The sequence below is a fragment of the Rhinatrema bivittatum genome, chromosome 6 (assembly GCF_901001135.1).
Source record: "Rhinatrema bivittatum chromosome 6, aRhiBiv1.1, whole genome shotgun sequence".
Classification (NCBI taxonomy): Eukaryota; Metazoa; Chordata; class Amphibia; order Gymnophiona; family Rhinatrematidae; genus Rhinatrema; species Rhinatrema bivittatum.
In genome coordinates this window covers 141731411-141752626 of record NC_042620.1, presented here as the reverse complement: position 1 = coordinate 141752626, position 21216 = coordinate 141731411, and the positions used below count along the sequence as shown (strand labels likewise).

The window sequence follows — 21216 nt, the reverse complement described above, 5'->3', positions numbered from 1 at the left end:
GTGGTGGCAATTTCAATATTAAATTGTTACAAGCAGAACAGCGGTGGATTCACAGATTGGACACTGTATATCCTTCCGGACTCAACACGTCACTGGATTTACAAGTTTTTCTATAAAATGATATTGGAGTTGTTTATTTGCTCTCACCATAGCACCCAACGCATCATGACATCACTACATCGCCTAGACGCGGGCTATTTAATAACAACATCGGGTTCATAAGCGGTCTCTGTCCTGGTTCCCGCGAATTCTTCGAGACTTGGCGTCCTCAGTATGAAGGTTATGCTCTCCATCAACACATCAGCTAAGTACAAAATTTGGCTGTAAAAATTGTCCCACCTCTGATACGTGGTTTCTTTAATATTTTTAGAGCTTTGATTCAATTTACCCCTGAAGAAGCTACATGGTATTGTAGTGAAACACCGGCCGTTGTCGGGCGGGTTTAGACTGTATCAAGTTTGACGGGACACAGCTTATAAATATTCATAAACAAGTACTGTCATCTAAAAAGGAGTTATCATCTAGCTGCAAATGATTAACAGTCTGGAGAGTTCTAGTAGACATTACAGAACACGTTGTCAGGCTTGCTGATGCGGCACCTTACAAAAACTCACTGTTTTTTTTTACCACAATCATTGCAATTTCATATAGTTTACAAATATCTTTTGTTTTGATGGAAGAGTGATTGTGAAGTTTGTTTTGTTGCCGGTTCCCCTGTTCGATATAGATTTGAAATATGGGACTGAGGTTTGGTGCTCTTTTTGGTGTATGTCTTATTATTTTATTAACATTAGTCGTAGCTAACTTTTCCTGAGAATATGGGACAGTAGTGCATATCTCAATGCTCCCAGATAGCTTCTTAAAGGGCTAAAGGAAGCCTCCTATCCCAAACATGTGCAACCATGCCCAGGGCTCTTGTGAGGCCCTGCCCATCCCCCCACCATCTTTAGAGGTTGGCCCTAGGCACAAAAAGTAAAAAGATATATATTCGGACACTTCCCGATTCTCTACCCTGCTCCTCTGAAAAATATGTCCCCCTCTCAGGCATCCTGACCCCTCCCAGACACACCTTTAGCATCTCTGATGGCCTTGTGAGGCCTGGAGTACCCCTTAAGCTCCCGGCCCTGTGCTCTCTGACCTAAAATGACACCAGCTAACCACATTACTACAAATTTTTATATATTTTTTTAAAGTTTTTGTGCCTAAAGTCCACCTTTGGAGGTAGCAGTTAGTGGGTGGAAGGGGGTTTCAAAAAGGCCTCAAGGCTGGGGGGAGGGTTTGCATACATTAGGGTGAGGCTGGTGCATCCTTCAGATCGCTATGGCCCTTTAACAAGATGGCAGTCCTGGGTGAAGGTCACCATCATGCTGCATTTGTGGCTTCCTAACTCACAGTATTTTACTGTCTGGGGAAAATACCATGTGGTTTCCTATGCTGCAGCTTAGTAAACCCCTGTGGCATTTTATCCTCTGGGGCAAAATGCTGCAGCTTACTTAATGATCTCTTTAAATTGTAAACGCTCTGGGAACAAAGAAAACACCTATCGTACCTGAATGTAACTCACCTTGAATTACTAATGAAAAGATATGAGCTAAATAATTAAATGACTTACCCAAAGTCACAAGGAGCATTAGAGGGATTTGAACTGGGACTTCCCAGAATCTCAGCTTGCTGCTCTGACCAGTAGGCTAGTTTTAAATCTCCCCAATTGTTGGCTTTAAAAAGCCACCTGTTTTGCTGCTCTATCGCTATAATTTCCCCAAAGAACATTAAGAATCTGCATTGAAGGTCTATGACTAAGCTTTTGTACTACTGGTATACAGAGTACTTGAAAAAAGTAAAAAAGAAATCCTGCGAAGTAAACTGATCTTAATACTTACAAATTTTACTTAAGATACATTAAATCAGTGTTTCCCATCCCTCTCTTGGAGGCACACCTAACCAGTCAGGTTTTCAGGATATCCATATTAAATATGCATGAGAGAGATTTGCACACACTGGAGACTCAGGGTATGCAAATTTCTCTCATGCATATTCATTGAGGAAATCCTGAAAACCTGACTGGATAGGTGTACCTCCAGGAGAGGGTTGAGAAACGTATTATATTATCCATGACATCAAGTCACGCTTCAGCTTCTTCATAAACTTAAAGTTATAATCATAAAGCAATTCAATCATCCTTGTAATACATACACTTTAATATTTCACTTTATCAGCTACTCATCTGCAAGGAAAACTGTCCGATTGAATCTTATGTTTCCCAATAGATTGATATAACAACTTTCTGGTACTGACTCCTTCTCCCACAGCATGGGCACCCCTATTAAATCCCTTTGTGTCACTTCAAAGTGTTTTATCATTTACAGTTTGAATGTGTTATGATCTTAGGTGGTTGTGAAGCTCCCTTTTAGTATCTTAATCCTAAAGGTTATTGATTTAGTGGTCTGGTCCCGAAAAATGTGCCTCCCCCCCCCCCCAAGGTTTTATCTTGTTTTTCTCTGTGATTTGTTTGTGAAGATCTAGACTGGCTTATAATGTTTGACTCACTTCACCTATGCTATGTTATACAATCGGGTGTACATTTGTTCGCGCCGGGTAGAACGCACAAATGTACCCCGCGCACGCTTCTCTTAAAATCTACCCCATAGTGGGGTAGGTTTCCAAAGGGTTATGAGCGTAACCCCGAAAACCTGCCCCTGCGCGCGCCGAGCCTATTTTGCATAGGCTCGGGGCGGGAAGGGGCGGGGTCGTGGGCATGACGCCAATCCAGGGGCGGGACTGAGGCCTCCAGCACAGCGGCTGTGCCGGGGCATGACGCACCGGCAGCTGGCCGGCGCACAAAAGATACGCCTGACAGAGGCAGGCATAAAAAGTTTAACAAGGTGGGGGGGGGATTTAGGTAGGGCTGGGGGGTGGGTTAGATAAGGGAGGGGAAGGTGGGGGGGGGGGGAATGGGGAAAGCCATTGGGCCTCCCCTAGGGTTCGGCGTGCGCAAGGTGCAAAAGTTTGCACCCCCTTGCGCACGCCGACTCCGGATTTTATAACATGCGCGCACAAATGTACCCCGCGCGCGCTTCTCTTAAAATCTACCCCATTGAATGATGGCAGATAAAGACCACAAAGGTCTATCCAGTTTGCCCAGCAAGTTTTTTTTTCATTTTTTTTTTTTTATTATTAGCATAGTGGCAGCTGCGGCTCTGTGTGACAGTAGCATAGTGTATTATTTAGTAATTCTGAAATAATCCTAATCATTATTTCAGATTATGTCTTGACACCCCAGTGATGCCCAAACTGACGCATTATCTTTAAAGACTGATGCATGAAAATGCATACACTACTATACACTGTGGCATTGAAATTATTACCTGCAATGCCTTGCAAAACTTAAACCTCAACCTAAGCATAATACAGACAGGTTTAATATGTTAATTAACCAAAATACATTTTACCATACACAGATTTATCTAGCGTGTGTGGAATTGTACATACTTTGTGCTGGAGTAAAGACAAGGAGGTTACCATTTAGAATGAGTGTATATAATGTTCAGCTCCTTGAATACAACCCTGGATTGAACCAGGTTTTAAGGATGCAAAAATAAAGGAAAATTAGTTCTTACCTGATAATTTTCGTTCCTGTAGTACCACGGATCAGTCCAGACACCTGGGTTGTGACTCCGCACCAGCAGGTGGAGACAGAGTAAAACTTGTCGGGCTCCCTACATATAGTAAGGTGCCACCCACAGCCCCTCAGTCGCACGTAATGTCAAAGCCAGATAAAGCCAAAACTAGCTAACTAAGAAAAAACACCAAAATGAGGCCGATTCACAACAGCCCCTCGAGCTGGAACCGGAAACCTTCAAAACCATCAACACCAAGTGCAAAACTGCAAACTACAATGGCTAATTAAACAACCGAGCAGACTCTCTCTCTTCTGACATAAACTACCAGACACAGACGGGCGGGAGCCTGGACTGATCCGTGGTACTACAGGAACGAAAATTATCAGGTAAGAACTAATTTTCCTTTCCCTGTACGTACCCGGATCAGTCCAGACACCTGGGATGTACCAGAGCTAATTACCTAGGGTGGGAAGCAGAGAGTCCCGCTCGGAGAACACTCGCTCCAAACCCCTGAGAATCAGCCGCCTGGACATCAAGCCTGTAATGTCTAGTAAAAGTGTGCAACGACTTCCACGTCGCTGCTCTACAGATCTCCTGCGTGGACACCTGAGAAACCTCCGCCCAGGACGTGGCTTGCGCCCGAGTCGAATGAGCTCGAAGCCCCTTAGGCGCCAACTTGCCCTGCAGAAGATACGCCGAACCAATCGCCTCCTTGAGCCAACGCGCAATCGTGGCCCGGGAAGCCGCAGCCCCCCTGCGCGCCCCGGAACAGAGAACAAAAAGGTGGTCGGAAACCCGGAAAGGATTCGTAACTTCCAGATAACGAATTAGAATCCTACGCACATCGAGCTTCCGTAGTTCCGTAGACCCCTTGTCCCGGGGATCCACGGACGAAAAACCTGGAAGATCTACCGATTGATTCAAGTGAAACGACGACACCACTTTGGGCAAAAAGGAAGGAACAGTCCGCAGGGAGACACCCGTCTCCGTAAACCGCAAAAATGGTTCCCTACAAGACAGAGCCTGTAGTTCCGAAACACGACGAGCGGACGTAATAGCGACCAGAAACACCGTTTTCAAGGTTAGATCCTTCAAAGTCGCCCGCTTGACCGGTTCAAACGGCGACCCACAAAGCGCTGAAAGCACGCAGTTTAAATTCCAGGAGGGACACGGATTCCGGACCGGTGGGCGTAGATGTTTAGCCCCCCGCAGAAAACGCGTCACATCTGGATGGCACGCCAAGGCCACCCCTTGGACCTTCCCTCTAAGGCAACCAAGGGCAGCCACTTGGACCTTCAGGGTACTCCAGGACAGCCCCTTCGAGAGGCCCTCTTGAAGAAAAGCGAGGACCTCAGGCACAGCAGGCCGAATGGGGTTAACCTAGTGAGAACTACACCAGTCCTCAAAAACCGTCCAGACCCGCATATAGGTTAAGGACGTGGACTGTTTTCTAGCTCTCAACAACGTAGTAATCACTGCCTCGGAATACCCTTTGTCTTCAAGCGCGCCCTCTCAAAAGCCAAGCCGCGAGACAAAAGTGATCCGCGTCCTCCAAACAGACGGGCCCTTGACGAAGAATGGCCGCGTCTCCCCGAAAACGAAGTGGAGGTTCCACCGTTAGCCGCAGGAGATCCGCGAACCACGGACGCCGTGGCCACTCCGGCGCCACCAAAACGACCTCCCCCAGATGCAACTCGATTCGCCGTAGCACCTTGCCTATCAGAGGCCACGGGGGAAACACGTACATCAGCATGTCCGTGGGCCAAGGAAGCACGAGCGCATCGACTCCTTCCGCGCCCCGCTCCCTCCGACGGCTGAAGAACCTCGGAGCCTTTGCGTTGTGCGTGGTGGCCATCAGATCTAGACGTGGCTGACCCCACCGGGCACAGATGAGACGATACGCTACCTCCGGTAGCTCCCACTCTCCTGGATTCAGCAGATGTCGGCTGAGGAAGTCCGCATGGACGTTGTCGACGCCGGCGATGTGTGACGCCGCAATGCTGCTGAGGTGCCGTTCCGCCCAGCACATCAACTGACTCGCTTCCTCCGCCACTTGCTGACTCCTGGTCCCGCCTTGACGGTTGATATAGGCTACCGTGGTCGCGTTGTCCGACAGAACTCGGACAGCCTGACCCCGTATCCATGGAAGAAAAGCTTGTAATGCCAGCGCCACCGCTTTGGTTTCTAACCGATTGATGGACCACTGCGATTGCTGATCTGACCACAGACCCTGCACCGAGCGCCCCCCACAGACCGCTCCCCAACCCGAGAGACTGGCATCCGTCGTTACTACCGTCCAGTTGGGCAGGATCAGAGAAATCCCGCACGTCAGATGGTTGGGGCAGAGCCACCACCGCAGGCTGGCCCTGGCACGGTCTGTGAGAGGCAGCGGACGCAGAAAATCCTCCGATACCGGCTTCCAGCGGGAAAGTAACGCTGATTGTAACGGTCGCAGATGAGCGAAAGCCCAGGGTACCAAGGCGAGTGTCGACGCCATGGAACCCAAGACTATCAGGTAATTGCGGGCCAAAGGGCATCGCAGGGCCAACAAGCGTCTCACCTGCCCCTGGAGCTTGAGAACCCTGTCCTGAGTCAGGGATACCGTGGCTTTCTCGGTGTTGAACAATGCCCCCAGGTATTCCAACCTCTGGGTGGGTTGAAGATGACTCTTGGCTCGATTGACCACCCAACCTAGCGACCGCAAGAGCTGCAGGACCCTGGAAATCGCCTGCCGACACTCGCTCTCGGATTTGGCCCGAATGAGCCAATCGTCCAGGTAAGGGTGAACAAAGAGCCCTTCCCGTCTGAGCTGAGCAGCCACCACCACCATAACCTTGGTGAAGGTGCGTGGCGCCGTGGCCAGACCGAAGGGAAGAGCCCTGAACTGGAAATGCTGGCCCAGGATGCAAAATCTCAAGTACTGGTGATAGGCCGGCTGAATCCCTATGTGGAGATACGCCTCCGTCAAATCCAGGGACGCCAGGAACTCGCCCGGACGAACCGCAGCCACTACCGAGCGAATCGTCTCCATCTTGAAACGGGGAACACGAAGGCACCTGTTTACCCCTTTTAGGTCGAGGATTGGACGGTACGCCCCGTCCTTTTTTGGGACCACGAAATAAATGGAGTACCTTCCCATGCCCCGTTGCGGCGGCGGAACAGGAGTAATGGCACCCAGAGCCTCCAGACGCTGGAGGGTTGCCCGCACGGCCACCCTTTTGGCTATGGCCTTGCAGGGAGACACGAGAAACTTGTGCCAGGGTAGACGTGCAAAATCTAATGCGTAACCGTGTCTTATCACGTCTAACACCCACTGGTCTGAAGTGATTTTGGTTCATTCCTCGTAGAAAAGTTCGAGGCGCGCTCCCACAAGTGGAACGACCTCTGGAACCCCCGACGAGAAACGAACCAATCGCGTATCATTGGGCCGACTTGGCCCCCGAGCCCGCCGAGGGTCCACCTGACCTATTGAATCTCTTCCCCCGAAAGGACTGAGACCAGGTGGAGGATCTGACCGCGCCCCCACGGAAGGACTGACCCGACCCAGATGACCTTTGTGGCCTCTGGCGACGGTTAGGTCGAAACCGGTTCCGTGAAGAGAAATTGGGCCTAGGCCATGGCCTGTCCTCCGGGAGCTTAAAAGCCTTGTTTTCACTCAGGAACTGCATGATATCATCCAGCTGCTTCCCAAAAAGCAACTTCCCCTTAAAAGGCAAGGAGCCTAGATGAGCCTTAGAAGTATCGTCCGCCGCCCAGTTACGGAGCCAAAGAAGGCGGCGTGCCGATACCGCAGACACCATAGCCCTGGCCGAGGTCTGCAGCAAATCGTGCATGGCGTCAGCGCTGTAAGCGATTACCGCCTCCAGAAGATCCGCCTGAGAAGCCTCCCCTTCCGAGAGACCCGCATTCGCCTGTAAGGTCTGGGCCCAGCGGAGACCAGCCCTTAAGGCAAAATTGCTGCAAATGGCTGCCCTGACTCCCAGGGCCGATACCTCAAAAATCTTCTTGAGCTGTACCTCCAGCTTCCGATCCTGGACATCCCGTAGCGCCCGTGACGGGGATGGTCGACCTCTTGGTGACTGCCGACACAGCGGCATCCACACGAGGAAGACGCAGTAGCTCCAAAGCATCCTCCGGCAGAGGATATAGCTTGTCCATGGCCTTACTCACCTTGAGGCCCAGCTCCGGGGTGTCCCATTCCCGGAACAGAATGTCGGACGCAGAAAAATGGAAAGGAAACGCCACCGTAGGGCCCGCGAGCCCCAGAAGCACCGGATCCATCTTGGGCCCTTGACGGTTTCCACAGGCGGGGCCTCCACCCCGATTTCGTCGAGGATCGCTGGAATAAGAGGGGAAAGCTCCTCCCTCTTAAAGAGGCGGACGACCTTGGGGTCATCTCCATCTCCCGCCAGCGCGCCCTTGCCTGTGCCCGGCTGCGCTGGATCCTGATCATCGGGCCCCTCAGGCCCTCCAGGCGCCCCTGAGACCGACCGCTCCCCCTCCGAGGAAGTGGAGTCTGGTTCCGCGTCCTGGGGAACGCCAAGCGCTGGTCTCTTGTCCTTCGGGGGTACCAAGACGTCCCTAGGGCGGGCCGCCCTCTTCCGGGAGCGAGAACATCCTTCATCCTCACCTGGCACCTTCCCATGCCTGCGCCGCGTCCTGCGGTACTTTGCCAGTTTTTTTAATAAAAAATCAAGATCTTCCGAAAAGGACTCCTCCGAGTCCGAAGGCCCCTCCTCCGAGCCGCAATCCGCCGAATCTGAGGCACCCCGAGGCGCCCCCCCCGAGGCCCGAGGCTGGGGAGAGAGAGGAGGAGGCTGGGCGCCATGTTCCATGGCTCTCCTGGTTGCCTCGCGGACAGAAGACAAAATGGCCGCCGTTCCCGCACTAAGCGGGAACGGATCCGGCCCCCCCGCCTCGACCGGGAGAACGCGCGGCGGCGAACGGGACGCCCGGGTTCGACCCCCCCCCCGATCGCCCCCGGACGGTCCCTCGCCTCTGGCGAGGCAGTTCGAGCACATCCCGTCCCGCGAGACCCGCGTGCGCGCGAACCCGCACGCGCGGCAGGCGGCCCCGACGGGCATCTCGGCCGCGCCGAAAAGACAACTGAACGTCACCTCAAGAAAACCGAAAACCGCCCCCCCCGAACGAGCGACCCGCCGCGAGGGAGAACGAGAGAGAGAGAGAGCCGGCGCAGCAAAAGACAAAAAGAAAACCTCTTTTTTTTTTTTTTTTTACTTATCTCGCTGACCAAGGTGCTGAATGCCTCCGGGCTCCACCGGGGGTGAGTGAACCGGGCTCCCCGGTGTCACCCCCGACGCTGCTGCCAGAGGGGCCGGGTCCTCGACCCCAGCAGCGGCCTCTACCAGGGGGGGATGATCCCCTCAGGATCTGACAACCCCCCTGGGAGGTACTTACAAACGGGAGCTTTCTGAAAAGCAAAAATTTTTTTTTTTTTTTTAAACTTTCTAATGTTAGAAGAAAATAAAAAAAGAGAAACCGCTATCCTCTTCTTTTTTTTTTTTTTTTTCTATCCCTGACTAGCTAAACTACAACCCCAGGGATCCCAGAGACTGTGGGTGGACCTGCCCCATCTGCTGGAGACAGAGAAAGACTGAGGGGCTGTGGGTGGCACCTTACTATATGTAGGGAGCCCGACAAGTTTTACTCTGTCTCCACCTGCTGGTGCGGAGTCACAACCCAGGTGTCTGGACTAATCCGGGTACGTACAGGGAACAACACATTTTACTTTTCAATTAAGAAATCATTTTAACATGGCAAAAAACACTGTTAAAGGCGAAACAACTTGATTACTTGCCGCCTTCCATTGAATTCCATGACTGGCAGAGGGTAAGCGTCTCTGTAGGCTGTATCAGGATCTAGGAGCTGTCTAAGGCTGCTGTCTGCTATTTCGTGTATTCCATTGCAAGCAGCCTAAAACATGAAACAAGTTACGTTATCAAACCTTGCATGTGTGGAAAGTAAGTACCAGCTGGAAAGACCCGACCACAACAAGGAAAGGCCTATCTACTCGCATCACTGTGCTGTCTGCGTAAATCTGTATCGTTTTTCTTACTGCTGAAAAAAAAAAAGCCCTATGAATTAGCTCTAAGCATCTTGATTTAAAGGCACTGCAGACAGTTTCTTTACCAGCTCAAAACTGAGATAATTGTTTTTAGAGTGCTAGATTTTATAGCTGTTAATTTTCTAGGCTCTTGTTGCTTCTTACAGTATTTATTAGAAATGTAGATTTTATATATTAAAAAATACTGATTCTGATATTTGAAGAGAGCTCAACGCCGGATTTAGGGTGCCTTAAATAGCGAACATAGGTGCCTAAATCTGAAGCAAGAGATTGATTCACCTAAGTCTACAGATCAGTGAGTCTGAAGTCTGTGCCAAGCAAAATGGTAGAAACTAATATAAAGAACAAAATTACTTAACATATAGATAGGCATAGTTTAATGGGACAAACACAAAATACATTTAGCCAAGGGATTTAGTCTTGCTTCACCAATCTGCTACTTTTTTTTGAGGCATAAATATACATGTGGATAAAGGTGAGCCAGCTGATATAGGGCATCTGGATTTGCAGAAAGCATTTGACAAAGTCTCTCATGAGAGACTTCTTAGGAAATTAAAAAATCATGGGATAGGGGGCAGTGTCCTGTTGTGGATTGAAAACCGGTTAAAACAGAAAACAGAGAGTGGGGCTAAATGGTAAATTTTCCTAATGGAAAAAGGTGAATAGTGGAGTGCCCCAGGGATCTGTTCTGGGGCCACTGCTTTTTAATATATTTATAAACGACTTGGAAATGGGAACAAAAAGTAAGGTAATCAAATTTGCTGATGACACAAAATTATTCAAAGTTATTAAATCACAAGAGGATTGTGAGAAATTACAAGAGGACCTTGGTGAGATGGAAACTGGGCATCCAAATGGCAGATGACATTTAATGTAGACAAGTGCAAAGTGATACATGTATGGAAGAACAACCCAAATCATAGCTACACAATGCAAAGTTTCACTTTGCTAGTTGCAACCCAGTAAAAGGATCTTGGCGTCATTGTGGATAATATGTTGAAATCCTCTGCACAGTGCGCGATAGCAGCCAAAAAAGCAAACAGAATGCTAGGAATTATTAGGAAAGGAATGGGTGACATCATCTGATGGAGCCCTGCAGGGAAAACTTATGTCAAAGTTTCTAGAACTTTGACTAGGCACACTGAGCATGCCCAGCAAGCCCTAATCCATACGGCCACGTCGGGTCCCTCTTCAGTCTGGTAACATAGAGGGGCAAGAGAACGGATCTATGGCTTTTTGCTCACACCACACGCAAAACCTCCTCCACTTCAGACCATAGGACTTTCTAGTAGAAGGCTTTCTAGAAGCCACCAGAACCTGAGACACATCAGCAGAGAGATCAAGAGGTTGCAGAATCAGCTTCTCAACATCCAGACTGTGAGTGCCAGGGCCTGGAGGTTGGGATGCCGGAGCCTGCCCTGATCTTGTGTGATGAGATCTGGGGAAGTCCCCAGTCTGATCAGTCTCTGGATGGACAATTCCCGAAGGAGTGGAAACCAGACCTGTCTCAGCCAATGAGGAGCTAAGAGAATCATGGTCCCTTGGTCCTGAAGAAGCTTCAGGAGAGTCCTTGTTACTAGAGGAAACAGAGGACACATGTACAGAAGACCCTTGCCCCTATGGCAGGCACTCGTGGGGTCTGAAGGCCTGGCTCAGCCTGTCTGTTATCACGTTCTCCGTCCTGGCTAGATACATGGCCCTGAGCAGTATCCTGCGGGTCAGACCAAGGACCATATCTGGACCATTTCCTGACAGAAGGTACAATCCTGTGCCTCCCTGCTTGTTGACATACTACCTTGCCATTTGGTTGTCGGTTTGGCTCAGGACAATTTTTTTGGATAGTGGATGTCTGAAAGCCCATAGAGTGCACCTGATTGCCCGACGCTCCAGGAAGTTGATTTGACACTGTGATTCCTGGGCGGACCATACACCCTGGGTGCAGAGCCCCTCTACATGGGCACCCCACCCCAGGTTGGATGCATCTGTGGTAAGGACAATTTGGGTAAGGGGAGCCAGAAACGAGAGTCCCTGTTCTAAATTTGAAAGAACCCGCCACCAGGACAAAGAGTCCCGGAGTGATGTGGTTGTGAACCCAAAGGTCCTGTGTGACTTGGCGCCACTGCGACCTCAAGGTCCACTGGGCTCTGCGCATGTGCAAGCATGCCAAAGGAGTGACATGGATAGTTGCATCGATGTGGCCCAACAGCCTCAACATGAGGTGAGCTAAAACCTGCTGGCTCTGTTGAGCCGCTGCCACCAAGGATGCTAGAGTGACCACTCTGGAATGCAGTGTTACGGGTTCAGACTGTGCACACTGATATCTTGCCCAGGAGCTCTGACCTGGAGGGTTAATCTCATATAAACACACAATTACCGGGATTATACTTGGGGGCTTGAACCCAGGGGCTTATCCCCTACACAAATGACCATACACAATTACTTGGATTATACCTGGGGGCTTGAACCCAGGAGTTTATCCCCTACACAAAGAGCCACACACAAACTTTGATTCAGTACGTCTCAGTTCCAGATAAGAAGTAAGTTTATTTGAGCATTAGAAGGATAGAACAAATAAAATCAGATCATATAGAAAAAGTAATGGTAGATAATAGCAATTGCTACATAGATATAAAAAACTTACATTTCCAAAGGATCAGTCGTACCATAATGTGCAGGGCTCTCTCTCTCTCTGTTTCCCCTTATACACTCCTAATGCTTGTGAGAACAGCCCCATTCCCTCCCTCTGAGTTCTTATCAGTTTTCCAGACAGATGTGCAGCCTTGATTCTCTCTTTCAGGCTTTAGTATAAGTTAATTGCTTGCTTTCTCATCATAGACTTAGTGTACAACTAAATAAACAGGCTCTTGCCTGTTCATAAACATTTCACAGTGTAAGACAGTAAATAGGAGTTCACTTAGAGGTTGGCCTGTGGCCTTAAAACTAATTTGCGTCTGGGTGAAAACTCTGAATCCATACGGCCTACCCTCTATGTACATCCTCAGGAAAAAGTATCAAAAAATGACTCCAACACGCGGCAGGAAGGCCTTGGCCTGAGCAGTGTCTAGCAGGACTCCTATAAAGTCCAACTGAGGTGATGGGCTAAGGTGAGACTTTGGATAGTTGATGACGAACCCTAGTGACTCCAGCACCCGGATGGTCAAGTGCAAGGACCAATCTGCCTCTGCCCAAGAAGCGTTCTTAACCAGCTAATCGTCCAGATAAGGGAAAATATTCACTCCCAGTCTGTGGAGGTGCACCCCCACTACGGCCAGACATTTCGTAAAGACACGTGGGGCCGATTCTAGCTCAAACAGCAACACTCTGTACTGGAAGTGCTGTTTTTCTACCACAAATGAGAGATATTTCCTGTGACCTGGAAAGATCTCTATGTGAGTATATACTTCCTTTAAATCGAGGGAGCATAGCCAGTCCCTTTTTTGCAGGAGGGGAATCAGGGTGCCCAGGGAAATCATCTTGAACTTTTCTTTTTTGAGAAACCTGTTCAAGGCCCTTAGGTCTAAGATAGGAATCAGGAAGTACTGGGAGTAGAATTCCTGACCTCTTTGCCCTGGTGGGACAGGCTTGACTGCTCTGTCCATTAAGAGGGCAGAGAGCTCCCAAAGCAGTACCTCCTGATGCTGTATCAGCCCCCAAGACAGGCATGGAGGAGAATTTGGAGGGAAACCCAACAGATTCAATCGGTATCCCTGGTGTACAATGGACAAAACCCACTGGTCTGAGGTTACACTGTGCCACCAGTTCACAAACAACCGTAGCCTGCCCCCGACCGGGGAGTCCTGCATCTCGGGTACGGGTGGCTGGCTCATGCACCTTATGATCCAGTCAAAACTCCATCCTGGGATTTGGCTGGGGCCCTGGTTGGAGTCTGGGAGCTTGCTGTTGCCTGGAATGACCATGAGATCTCACTCTCTGGGAACGGGAGCGAGAGGGCGGAGGATAGTACTTTCTCTGGTGGTAGAAAGACTTCCTCTGCCTTGCCTCACCAACCTCCTGGATGAAGAGGGCGAGTCTGAAGTGCTGGTGAAGAGTTGCTGGAGGGTCTCATGGTGATCCTGCAACTGGGCCACCACATCCCTCACCTTATCTCTGAAGAGATTCTCTCAAGTGCACTGCAGGTCAGCAAGTAGTTCCTGTACCTCCAGTCGGAGATCCGAGGCCCGCAGCCATGCAGGCGCTGAATCCCACTGCAGAGACTCTTGATACTGTCTCAAACATTGTAAGTGGAACGCACCTCGTGTTTCCTGTCTCTAGGCCTTGACACACCAGTGACAGAAAGGTGTCTTGCTGCTGTTGAGGCAGCTGCTCAGCTGCCTCCTGCACCTACTTCCATAGGTTACAAGAGTACTGGCTCATGTAGAGCTGGTAGGAGGTGATGTGGGCAATGAACTTATCCTCATAAAAAACCTTTCTCTCAAGGGCATCCAGCGTTCTGTGATCCTGTCCTAGAGGCGCTGAGGCATGGATCCGAGAGCACTTGGCCTTCTTGAGAGCAGATTTGACCATTACTAATTGGTGTGCCAGTTGATGCTTTTCAAATCTGGTAACCTTTTGAATGAGGTAAATACCATCTGCCTTCCTGTTAACAGTGAGGGGGTGCTCCCAAATCCTCAACAGCAGCTCCTTAAAGATTTCGTGCACCGGGACCACCACAATCTCTTTAGGAGCCTTCACAAACTGGAGGATCTCCAGCAGTTTGTGCCGAGCAGCCTCCTCAGTCATTAACTGAAATGGGATGGCTTCCGCCATCACCTGCACAAAACCTGCATTGGTCAGGTCCTCAGGGGGAGACCTCCTTCGCTCTTCTGGAGGAGAAGGTTCCGAGGGGAACCCTCTGAGTCCTCTGAGGAGGATTCCGCAATGTCATCCCCCCAGGGATCATAAGGCACCTCATCCTTGCTGTAATCCACAAGGGAAGGGGCCCTAGGCGCTCGGCCTTTGTCCAGGGGCATGGGCACCGGTGGGACTGCTGCCAGCCCCGGCAAAGTTGGACGGGGGGGGGGGGGGGGGGGGGGCAGTAGCAGTGCCGGCACCAACAGGGCATCCTCCTTGAAGGAACTGGCAACGACCACTGCATCGGTCGGGGGAACGGGGGAAGCATCGGTGCCCCGCCAGGCACCATTGATTGCCCAGGAACTGACACCAGCTGGGTCAGTAAGACACCGATAAGCACATTAAGGCACTCCAGCAGCAGCACCAACAGGGAGATCCTGGGCACCAATACCGTCAGTGCCACCGGCTCGATGCCCTGGAGCACCCGATTAACCGTCAGCTGGACTCAGCATGCTAACTCCACCTCGAAGGTTGCCAATGCCAAAACAGTCTGGGAGGTAGGAGGGTCAGCCAGATCTTCCTCGGACCATCGAGGTGGATTGGAGACTGATACCTGGACCAGTGGAGACCATCACAGACCCCCGGCATTGATGGAGGATCGGCACTCCTTGCCACAGGGTCGCTTTGGGGGCATCATGGCAAGTGCCAGTGCCAACCCGAGCCTTGCACCGTGCATCAAAAGTGACTGGTGCTGATGCTTCCTTGGCTTCCCTCGGTACTCATTCTGGTCTTTCCCCAGTGCCGAGGTCGATGACGATGAACTTGATGTCCTCGACCTGGAGGAGACTGACAGCGGTCGGTTCCCAGCGCCCCCTATCCACTGGCGGCCCTGCCGGTGTCGAGGGCTTGGTGCCCATCGGTGCAGCTCCTTGGTCCTTTGTTGTCGATGCCACTGATGCTGATGTCAATGGCTAGGACTTGCTCACCCCAAAGAGCTTTCTCCATCTTATCGAGGCGAGCTCGATGCCCCTTCGGGGTCATTTGGTTGCGCATGCGGCACAACCAGATGTTGTGCAATGCCCCCAGGCAGAGGACGCATACTTTGTGCAGGTCTGTGAAGGACATAGTACTCAGGCACGGGGGGCATCGGCGAAAACCCGACGATGCTATGATGGCACAAACTAAGAGGGGCAAAAAAAACCACGGATGCGGTGGGCTATCAACGTTGGCGGGCACCGAGGCACCGCCACCAAGGGAGAATGAAGCGAAAAGAAACTTACCAAACCAGCAAAAAATCTGACTGAGAAGTGAGGGGAACTGAAGAGGGACCTACCTGAATCAAGGAAAAACCGTGAAAAACACAGATGAATCAGTGCAAAGTTTTCACTGACAAATGTTTAACAAAAACAACACGAGCTCACAAACCAAGATGCAACAGCTTCACAAAAAAAAAAGAGAATGAAGGACTCCACATGGCCGCGTGGGTTATGGCATGCTGGGCATGCTCATTGTGCCTAGTCCAAGTTCTAGAAACTTTGACATGTGTTTTTCGTGCGTGGCTCCATCGGATGATATAACCCATGTGCGAGGACTACCATCCTGCTTGTTCTAGGAGAATATCATAATGCCTCTGTATCATTCCATGGTGTGACCTAATCTTGAATACTGTGTGCAGTTCTGGTCACATCTCAAAAAATATATAACAGAATTAGAAAAGGTACAGAGAAGGACAACCAAAATGATAAAGGGGATGGAACAATTCCCCTATAAGGAATGGGTAAAGAGGTTAGGACTCTTCAGTTTGGAGAAGAGACAGCTGAGTGGAGATATGACAGAGGTGTATAAAATAAGGAGTGGCATGGAATGAGTAAACTTGAATCAGTTGTTTACGTTTTCAAAAAGTACCAGGGGATACCAATGAAGTTACTAAGTTGTACATTTAAAGCTAATAAGTGAAAATATTTTTTTACTCCATGCAAGTTTGCTTACCGTAAACGGTGTTTCCGTAGATAGCAGGATGAATCAGCCATGCTGTCTTGGGCTGTCTGTCAAGGCCCAGGAGGCGGAGCTTCTCAAAGCTATTATACAGAGTTTAGCTCTGTGTGGCTGCGCGTGGGTTCCCACGCAGGAAAAGCAGATTCTCCTCAGTCTGGAATATAGCAGAAGTTGAACTTCATGTGTCCTTTTGTGTGGCTGTCCAGGGAGGTGGGCGGGTCAGCATGGCTGATTCATCCTGCTATCTACGGAAACACCGTTTACGGTTTCCACCTTACATATATCGATTGGCGGAACTTGTCTAAGATGGGCAATTGAAGTGGATACTTCCCTCAGTTGATGGGCAATCGGTGTTGAAGAGAGCTGGATTCCTTTCTTTTTATAACAAAATTGTATGCACTGTACAATCCAGCTGGATATGGTTCTCTTGGCTACCGGTAAGCCAGGAAAATTAGGATTAAAGGTGAGGAAAAGTTGAGATGGTCTATCTTCTGTGCGAGTTCTGCTATTGTAGTAGGCTAATGCTCTTTTACAGTCCAAAATGTATAATAATTTTTCTCTCTCATTTCTCTCTCATTATGATGTGGTTTTGGAAAGAATGTTAGAAGTTTAATGGATTGGTTAAGGTGGAAGGGAGAAGCTACCTTCGTAGGAAGGAGGAATGTGTGTGAAGAACTATCCTGTGATGGTAGAATTCTAAATATGGACTGTAATGTACTAAGGCTTGAATTTCGCTTACTCTTCGAGCTGAAGTCACAGCTACCAGAAAGACTACCTTCCATGTAAGGTATTTCATGTGAGAAGTGTCCATGGGTTCGAATGGAGGCAACATGAGCTGTTCCAACACGATGTTTAAATCCCATGGAATTGGAGGTTTGGAGATTGGGGGCCGAAGGTGGGAGAGGTCCTTCATGAAGCGAGAAACCATTGGGTGAGTGGAGATGGATTGACCATTATGGTGTGCATGCAAAGTTGCGATGACACTTAAGTGTACATGCACTGAAGCTGTTGCTAGACCTGCTGTGTAAAGTGTGTGTGCAGGTATTCTAGTAGGCGTTCTGGTGGACATTGGCATGGGTCGAAATGGTGCTTTGCATACCAGGTGGCATATCTTTTCCATTTGAATTGGTAATTTCGTTGTGTGGAAGGTTTTCTGGCTGCCAATATGACGTCTTGTACGCTGTAGGATATGACCATTTCTATTAATAATGTCCGTTCAATCTCCATGCTGTCAGGTGGAATGACTTGTGCATAAGGTGTAGCAGAGAACCCCATCCTTGTGAGAGGAGATCGCTGCGGTCGTCCAGTTGAAGTGGATTGTCTATTGATAGTCTGAGTAGGTAAGTGTACCACGGTTGTCTGGGCCATGCTGGTGCTATTAAGATAAGGTTTACCTTGTCCTGTATGCACTTTTGAATTGTTCGAGTGAGAAGAGGAATCAGTGGAAAAGGAAACATTAGCCTTTCCGTCCAAGGAATTAGGAAGGCATCTTGCGCTACTCGATGAGGACTGTGTCGTAGTGAACAAAATCGTGGTACATTTTTGTTGTGGTCTGTGGCGAACAGGTCTATGGATGGTGTGCCCCAGAGGCTGAAAATCTTTTCTGCGACTTGTTGGTGTAAAGATCACTCGTGTAGATGGAAGATGCAGCTTAATCTTTCCACTCGAGTGTTGACTATACCTGGTAGGTATGTCACTTGGAGGTGAATGGAGTGCTGCACTGCCCATTCTAGAATGAGTATCGCTTCCCTGCAAAGGATCCATGAACCTGAGCCTCCTTGTTTATGTAAAACATGGCTACCTGATTGTCCATGTAAATCATGACTCATTTGCCCTGTAATTGTAGAAGGAATGTTTTGAGGGCATTCCTGATGGCTCTGAGTTCCAGTAGGTTTATCTGGTATGTAGTTTCTCGCTGGGACCATCGACCTTGAGTCTCACTGTAGTCTGCGTATGTGGAGTCGAGTATTTTGGACCGTATATATGGCTGTGGACATATGTCCTAGAACAGTTAAAATTTGACGTGCTGTCTGCTTTGCTGTTTTTTGTAGTTTTCTTAACAGTTTCTTGAGTGTGAGCAGACTGTCTCTTAGAAGAAAGGCTCTGCTTCGATATGTTACTAGCTGAGCACCAATAAATTGAAGGGATTGCGACGGGGTGAGGTTGGATTTCTTGAAATTGACAACTAACCCCAAACTCTGGAGACATAATATTGTCTGGTGAACCTGGGAACGAAGAGTTTCCGGGTCTGATGCTATTAGAAGCCAGTTGTCCAGGTATGGAAAGACTTGGATCTTTTGTTTCCTTAGGTGGGCCACCACCACTGCCATGCACTTTGTGAAAACTCTGCGTGCAGCTGATAGGCCGAACGGAAGTACTTTGTATTGGTAGTGCTGGCTGTTGAACCGGAAGCACAGGTATTGCCATGAAGTAGGATGCATCGGAATGTGAGTATATGCATCCTTCAGATCTAGTGAACATATCCACTCATTGGGTTGGAGGAGGGGAAGGATAGATTTTAGGAAAATCATCTTGAATTTTTCTTTCACTAGGTACTTGTTCAGTTCGCGCAAGTCCAACATAGGACGTAGACCTCCTGCCTTCTTGGGAATGAGGAAATATGGGGAGTAGAAATCTGTGTCCTGTGATGACTGGGGTATGCTTTGTATTGCGCGTTGTTGGAGTAGTTGAGTGATTTCCTGTGCTAAGTGCAATTGGTTGTTTCTTCCTCCTTTGGCATAGGATAGGGAGGGGAGGGGTGGTTTGGATGAAAAGTTGAGGTGATATCCTTGTTGTACTATATCTAATACCCAGCGGTTGGACGTGATGTGCGTGGAAGAATGATGTTATCCTGCCTGCTATCATATTGGGTGGTGGTTGCCCTGCTAAATTCAAAAAGATGCCGGGGTCTTGGGGGTAGACGCAGGTGTTTCTCCCTGTGTGCGTTGGGCTCTAGGTTTGCTGCATCTGTTTTGTTGCTGTGGAAGTTTTGGATGCTGTGGTTGCTGGTATGTGGTTGTACGATACGGAGAGTATGGCCAGAATTGCTGACTTTGGTATGGTTGTTGACGAGGCGGTGCATAATAATGCCTGGCAAAGGTAGTATATGTTGGAGGGTTGGCTAGTGGCTGAACTGCCACTGATTGCTCCTTTAATTGCAATACCTTTTCTTGTAGACGACATCCAAATAGATTATCACCACGACAGGAGATTTGCTAATTTATCGTGGACATCTTCTCGTATGGTACTGGATCGGAGCCATGCAATTCTTCGAGCAGCTATCGAAGATGCAGAATTTTGGAAAGATGTTTCAAATGATTCATACACTGTCCTTAGAAGGTGGCGTCAACCCTCTTCCATATCCTGTATTGGTTGAGGGGGACCTGATGTTGCATTGGAGATTGGTATCAAGGTTTTAACTTGCTGTAAACAGTCATACAAGTATTGGACAATATAAAACTGGTGTTGACCAATACGAACTCCCAACATTGATGACTGGAAAGATTTTTTGGAAAAATCATCCAAGTACTTGTGGTCTCTCCCTGGTGGGGCATTAGAGTGTGTTTTCATCTTTTCGGCCCGTTGCATTGCAGACTCAACCACTATAGATTGGTGAGGTAATTGTGGGGATGCGTAAAATTGAGACTGTTTCATTTTGTATTTAAGGTCTATTTTTCTGGTGTGATGTTAAAAGGTGTTTCCCAGGATTTTTCTAGCACGGCGTCAAGGACCTTGTGTGATGGAAGGCTAGTAGGCTCTGTAGGAAGGTAAAATATCTTTAATAGCCCTAGAGTTTCGGACCTAGGGTCCAGTATCTTTTGTATCTCTAGGTGTTCAGCTGTACACACCTTGTCAATAAATTTGGGGTAGGTAAGATCTTCAGGCGGTGAGTATGGTTCTTGTGGTTTCTCAGCAGGATCTGACAGGTATCCTGTTGAAGAGGTAGGGGAAGATGGAATACAGATTGGCCGTTGAGGTACTATGTGAGGACCTGGCTGTGTCTGCTGCTCTGGCACCGGAAAGGGTGGACCAGGTGACAGTGGAGAAGTAGTTCTGGGTCGTTGAGGAGATTGTTCTCTCGAACGTGATGGAGACCTCTCAGGACTTTGTGATGGAGGCTGAGGAAGCTGAAAGGAGGATTGTATCGAACTAAAGAGTCCAGTTAGCGCGGAGGAAATTTGTGCTATCACTTGTTGTATTATGTCCGGCATCTGAGGAGGTATGGCTGCTAGTAGAATATCGGAATCTGGCAGTTCCAGTTGGCAGGGTTGTGGTGGTATCACATCTTCTAGTCTCCTTCTCTTATGGATAGGTTCCTGTAAAAGTGAGTCCCTGTGTCATCTATGAGACACTGAGGATAAATCAGAGAATATTTGTAAGGATGAAGATGAGGAATCTGATGAATGGGAGGAAACTTGCACCCATTCATTCTCAGATTCTGTTTGTGATGGCGCATTTCCATCGCGACCAGAGTTTGACCCTACAGGTGAAAACCGGTGTGTTTATGGATGTGCCGAGTGGTGGTCTGGTGATGAGGCACCAGAGGCGTGTGTGTCTATCACATATTTCCTTTTATGAGAATGTTTTGCTCGGACAACCGTTTCGGATGGAAGGTTGAGTGTTGAGTGTCTCGTCGTGTTTCCTTTTTGTTGCGGTCCCGGTTGCTGGACTTGCAACCGGGTCCTTACCTTCCTCTGCCCTAGGGTCTCGTGATTATGTCCGGCA

The 21216-nt window shown here is 49.1% G+C and overlaps 1 protein-coding gene and 1 long non-coding RNA gene across 2 annotated transcripts in view; one reads left to right on the top strand and one right to left on the bottom strand.

Annotated features, from left to right (window-relative positions):
* ANKAR (ankyrin and armadillo repeat containing) overlaps positions 1–21216 on the bottom strand; it is a 381604-nt gene that overhangs the window by 271192 nt on the left and 89196 nt on the right. The window contains 1 exon segment of the mRNA XM_029605998.1: positions 9439–9554. Within this exon segment, the coding sequence (XP_029461858.1) occupies positions 9439–9554 (116 nt within the window).
* Positions 1–21216, top strand: part of LOC115093771 — a 123812-nt gene that overhangs the window by 26681 nt on the left and 75915 nt on the right. The gene's annotated exons all lie outside the window — the stretch shown is intronic.